This window comes from Coregonus lavaretus (assembly GCF_964263955.1).
Source record: "Coregonus lavaretus genome assembly, chromosome: 12".
NCBI lineage: Eukaryota > Metazoa > Chordata > Actinopteri > Salmoniformes > Salmonidae > Coregonus > Coregonus lavaretus.
In genome coordinates, this window is record NC_139999.1 from 51,289,125 (window position 1) to 51,295,124 (window position 6,000).

The window sequence follows — 6,000 nt, forward strand, 5'->3', positions numbered from 1 at the left end:
AGGTTGTAATGCAACAAAATAGGAAAAACGCCAAGGGGGATGAATACTTTTGCAAGGCACTGTATCTGTGTTGTTTGCTCATGCGCCGGCGTGTGTGTGATGTGTACTAGTGATGCGCAGGTTGACTCATAACCCGCAGTCCTCTCGGTTATATCCGCGGGGCGGGTGGGTTTAGGGTCATGAAATATTGTGTGGATGAAGGGTGGGTGGGTGACGGGTGGATTGAATAAATAGAAAACAGTACGTAAAAAAAAAGTATTAAATGTATAATTCTTGTGCAATTTATATCTATAGGCTACATTGAGGTTTTGCTTTCATTCTTTTTGGCAATCTGCCATTAGTGCTTAAGCTTAAGTTTTAGGGCCTAACTGTACACGGGCCAAATGGCCTACATGCCAATGGTTAAATGCTTTTGGGTACGGGCAGAAAGAGTTATTGTCGATCCACAGAGGCAAAAAGGACAATATCGGAGTTTAATTCAAGAAGAGAAAAGCTGCGAAATGGAGAGTTGAAAATAAAGAGAAGGTAGGGACAGGAAAGTAATGTTTGGGAAATATTTGGTGAAGTGATAAAAGAGGATGATAGCAGTGCCGGCTATATTATGTGTGATGATTGTGAGATGCGCTATACAAATTTGACAGTCACAAGATGGGAACTTCAAATAGGCCCATGGTACTTTAAAGGAACTGTAGCCTACTGTTCAGATGGGTTAAATGGAAACTGAAATCTGGACACTGACTCTAGGTCTACACTGAGTGTACAAAACATTAAGAACACCTTCCTAATATTGAGTTGCCCCCCCCCCCCTCTCCTCACTGTCATCTACACTGATTGAAGTGGATTTAACAAGTGACATCAATAAGGGATCATAGCTTTCAGCTGTATTCACCTGCTCAGTCTATGTCATTGAAAGAGCAAGTGTTCTTAATGTTTTGTACACTCAGTGTATAACCTCTCACATAGCCTTAATATTAACTCAGCAGAATTAAGTATTGCTTGCAGTAATATTATACTCCAAATGTACACAAAATGTTTATTCGGGAACAGGAGTGGAGAAATATGATTTATTTATTTAAGAATTTTGAGCGTTAGATACCGTCTGTAGAGGTACTATCTTTATCAGCATCATAAGAGATTTCAGCACTTTCTTTTTCCTTAGAACCGGTCAAACTTTTTTTGGTTATTGCATTTTCTCTCCGGTCCCTAAATGTCTTTGCTTGGCGAAAGAAGCAGAGATCACAGAGAGAACTTTACCAATGTCAACTACATTGAAGCATTCATTCTATCGATTTATGACATTATTCTGGTGAGCAAAGGTTTATTTAGTCTTCTAAGGCAACATATAGTGACAGAGAAGCTGCATGTATCTAATTATAGACAAGTTGACTAACAAAAAGCCTACCAAAGTGTCATATTATATTCAGAAACATATCTATATCAGGCAACAACAAATAATCCTGCACCCCCTGTCAAAAAATCGTTCTGCCGTCTCTGACTGTGTGGCCTACAGCGTATTTTCTATATTAGCGGGTTAGGGTCAGGTGCAGGCCTCAGATTTTCACTTTTTTTAAAAAAAATGTATCACATATAAAGTTGTTGCGGATGGGTTATTAGCAATTGCGGGTGGGTGCGGGTGAACAAACAGCTGACCCGCGCACCACTAGTTTGTACCAGTGGAGGCTGGTGGGAGGAGCTATAGGAGGACTCATTGTAATGTCTGGAAAGGAATAGAAGGGAGTCAAACATGTGGTTTCCATATACTGATATATATGATGTGTTTGATACCGCTCCATTTATTCCATTCCAGCCATTACAATGAGCCCATCCTTCTATGGTCCCTCCCACCAGCCTCCTCTGGTGTTTACAGTGACCTCTGCTGTCCAGGTGGGTTAACGAGTAGAGTAGAACCCCACCCCCTGCTTCAGCCTGTGTGTGTGCGTGTGTTACTGCCTCTGCTAACCCAACCTGGTGTTATGTCGGTTGTCTTACCCCTCAGCGTTCCACTCGTCCCTGTGAGATGGTCACATGCGCTGGCCTCACTAAGTGATATTCCACAGTGATTTCAGTCCTCTCTCATCCCCCCTGGAGGGGACAGGGGAGTAGATAGAGGGGGGAAGGAGGGAGAGAGAAGAGAGGTTAGTGGAAAACAAAGGTGGTAGCATGTTGTATTAAAAGATCCCGGGGCAGAATGCACTCCCACAGGAGCGAGGCATACCGCGAGTGGAGAGGAGCCGTCAAGTCGAGGAACTCATATCACTGAGCCTCTGTCTGCAGGAGAAGCTACGGGGCCTGGGGCTAGTGTGTAGCCACTCCGATTCAGTTCTGGGAAGAAAGAGAGAACGAGAGGGAGAGAAAGGGAGCAGAGGAAAATGCTAGCCTAATTACGAGTGGAGGGGTCTTAAAAAAAAAACAAGCTCTCACAAACACAAATATGATGTGAGCTGTGCGCACCAGCACCCCGGGGCCCATGAAAAATGAATTGTTAAAAGCACTAGTAGTGACGCTTAAGGGGAGAAACGTGTCCGCCTCTTTGTATTCCACAGAAAAGAAGCCGCTGCGATAACTTTTAATGTGCTGGGGGAAAAAATGTCTGCTTATATCTTAAATGTCTCGCAATGAAAAGGAATTGTACCTTGAATATGTGAATATTTAATGTCAGGGGTATTTTAAGAACCGTTTTCCGCATTTTAAGTGTCTGTTCACTTGATCTGGAAGAAGGCTTATTCTTGGTTAAGGAGGAGGAGGAGGGAAGGTTATCATAGTTCAAGGAGAGATAATAACCTCAAAGTAGAGTTGTCTATTAGACGAGTGCAGAAATGAACCCCTTGCCACAGTAGATTGAGTGGCTACCTTGAAAACGCTGACTTATAGCTTCAATCGATAGAAATGGGCCAAATTGAACCATGAGGCATTTTTATTTGCACATACTGTAGAAGGAGACAACTGTGCTCGTCAGGTGGTGAAAGTAATGACAGAGTCCGCATACAATATGGATAGAGCCGGAGGACTGGTATTTAATATACAGTAGTAAGCTGATGACACTGCTCTACAAAGACACTTCGGAGGTCATTTTTAATGCAATGTCCATCATTTTAGTCAGCAGTACGGTGTCCATATTAGGAAGTCGTGAGAGAGTTTTGTCTGAGAACTGATGACTTCCTAATATGGATGCCGTACAGGACAACTATAGGTTAATGTGCGGATGTCATTTTCACTCTGGCTGCAGTAAGAAAAACTAAATTATAATTTTGAGGCTATAGAGGTAGGCTAGTTTTTCCAATTAATCATCCAATAAAATCTAAATAAGGTCAACTAGGCACTGGTTGGCTATGTTTCTTCGCTGTAATAGTTTACAATAAATATGTACATTTTCTTAATGTTTATTTAGTGCTATTAATGCAAGTGATGTGACAAAAGTAATTGGGTGTGGTAGACAATAGCAGTACCTATTGTTGTTGTGACGATTCACAGGGCTAACGCTACGTTCCTCCCCTCCAGCATCTCTACCTTGGCTCCACCCTCAGGATGGACGGAGTAAGACCAATCAGCTTCCCCCATTCAATGATGGGGGAATATGACCTTGTCACTCAACCAATGTGCATGTGACTTACCCCAGCATTCACCTGGAACCTGTTTGTAGCTGTTTCGGATGTCTTGACGTGACTGCTTCTGTTTGTAATAAGTAGTACTGGTGTTTTGTGCACTCCTTCCCTCGACCTCTAATAATATTTCCTGTGCGTGATGCTCCCAAATTAAAGGCATCAATTAGCTTGTCTAAAATAAGTCAGCAAAATAGACATCTAGATATCACTATGTTCATATTCTCTTCTTGATATAGACAGGTGATGCAATTTTTTTCATGACCACATCAGACATCTTGACATTGTTCTCTAGATATTTTCTCCAACCTGCTACAGACAAGTTGATACTTTTCTCAGTGAATCAGCATTTTTGTAGATAATACAATCATTAATCAACTTAGTTTTGCACAGAGCACAGGTCAGACGCCAACTCAAAACAAAATGGCCGACATGCCCCAAACTATTGTAATTAATGACCTCAAAAAGCCTGTCTTTGGAAGGCACAGAGATCTCCCCATAAATCAGGGGGAAAAACTCATGCTCCAGGCAAGCAGCCCAACCTATGTGTAGCGAGGGGGGTGAAGAGAGGTGGGCAGCTGGAGGTGGGAGTTGGGGGTGAGATGTAGTGTTGTGTTCCAGGTGGAGCCTTAGCACTTCCCGGTATGTTTCCAAAGTGGGGGAGGAATGTGATGACTTAATTCAGTCTGCGCCGCAGCCGTCCTGGCCCCCAGCCAAATGTGACACCTGCTTGGGTGGCGGAGGTAGAGCGAGGCTCTTAAACAGATTAATAACACTGTAATCCCTTTTCGCCTCCATCCACCTATTCATCCTCAGCCCCCGCCCCTGATTGATTCACTTTTGGCGTAATCCGATTTTCATTAAATTGGCTTGCGTGGAGGATGAGTCATCCTGGCAAAGTGCTCCAGCTATTATTATCCCCGCCAGGCACGCTGAGTCGCAAACAGGAAGTTCATGTAGTCTCAGGTCCAAGTGGACTAACGATGTGGGGTTAGGGCAGGATGTGACACGCGATGCGGTTTGGGTTTAATTAACTGACTCGTTACTTTGATAGTCCTCGTTAGGCAACGTAGCCGTTTTGTACAGAATGTTAATGGCTGTTGTGCTTGAAAACATCAGCTGGGTTTCTGTGTGTTCTGCAAAGCGTCAAGGACAAAACAAGTCAAGCACATGCACATTTTGTTTATGCAAACACTATTTTTAAAACCAGGCAAAAAGACAATAATAGCATATAAACAAGGAGAGCAGATACACGTTCTGAGGCACATCAAGTTTTGTTATGTGCTGTAGCACAGTTACTATGGTTATCACTGTCGCAACGCTGAGTCCCATTCAATTTAAATATATCAAACATAATGAAAAGTTATATACAAGATGGTCCCATACAAAAACATAATGAAATGTTGTTTTTAGGGATTTGGTCTGAAATGTCAGAGAAAATGTCATCTGTGACCTTTAAACGGTATTGCATTTGTATGCTTTTTTGTTTCTTTCATATTCCACACACCTCGGTTACTGACCGTGACTCATGTTTCCCTTGTGCTGCTCCTTTCACATCCACGATGACATTCGAAATGAAATGATTTGACAGGATTATAAAAAATTATGATAATAGCCACTAGAGGAATCAAGTTATTTGTTTTCTGTTAAAGCAGGAACCACTACCCTTGGCCACCCCCTGCTTGTGTGCTTGGTTATTAGTGTTACTGTCCGCCCCAGCACCTTTGTTCTTGCTTTTGTTTCACCATGGTGCTGGGATGGACAGTAATACTAATAACTGAGCACACAACACAAGCAGGGGGGTGGCCGGTGGGGCGGCAGTGGGTAGTGGATTCCTGACACAAGTATGAAATCAGGCATGAATGATCCAAAACCCATAATGTGAACCTTTGTGTCACTCCCCTTAATCCAGAACAGATCCCTGCTACTTCCTTGTTCCTCTCCCATTCCCTCTTTCCCCCATGTGTTGCCTTACTTTCTGGAGTCCACTCTTACCTTTCTCTTATCTTTTCATTTTTTTCACAGATTGAAATCCGGGAGGCCAAGGATCCACGATACGGAGTCCAACGGTTCCGCTGAGCATCCCCCTCCCCAACTGTTTCAGACCCTCCTCCTCCTCTCCATCTCCTCCACTCATTCGCCCCCAAAGACCCCAGCTCTTCAGGTCCAACCACTGGTCTCGGAGTGGAGGCTCCATCCAGCTGTTTGTAAAATAGAACTGAAATGGAAGATATTCAAAAAGAGAAACTATTCGTCTGTTTGAAGAGAAATACGATAAAAAGGAATAATATGATCAGCTTTATAAAACTCTGGGAAAATAATTAATGATATACAGTATTAATTAATTATCACATAATATTACTATAACCAAGGTAATTAAGTTAATGATAATGATAATGCT

The 6,000-nt window shown here is 42.7% G+C and overlaps 1 protein-coding gene across 1 annotated transcript in view; it reads left to right on the forward strand.

Moving 5' to 3' along the window:
- The window catches only part of LOC311138877 (LHFPL tetraspan subfamily member 3 protein-like), a gene marked incomplete at both ends in the record, with an annotated part of 80,538 nt that extends 74,860 nt beyond the window's left edge, over window positions 1-5,678 (forward strand). The window contains 2 exons of the mRNA XM_084173670.1: window positions 3,499-3,534; window positions 5,625-5,678. Of these exons, the coding sequence (XP_084029796.1) occupies window positions 3,499-3,534; window positions 5,625-5,678 (90 nt within the window). The remainder of the gene's footprint in view (window positions 1-3,498; window positions 3,535-5,624) is intronic.
- Between the last annotated feature and the right edge of the window lie 322 nt (window positions 5,679-6,000).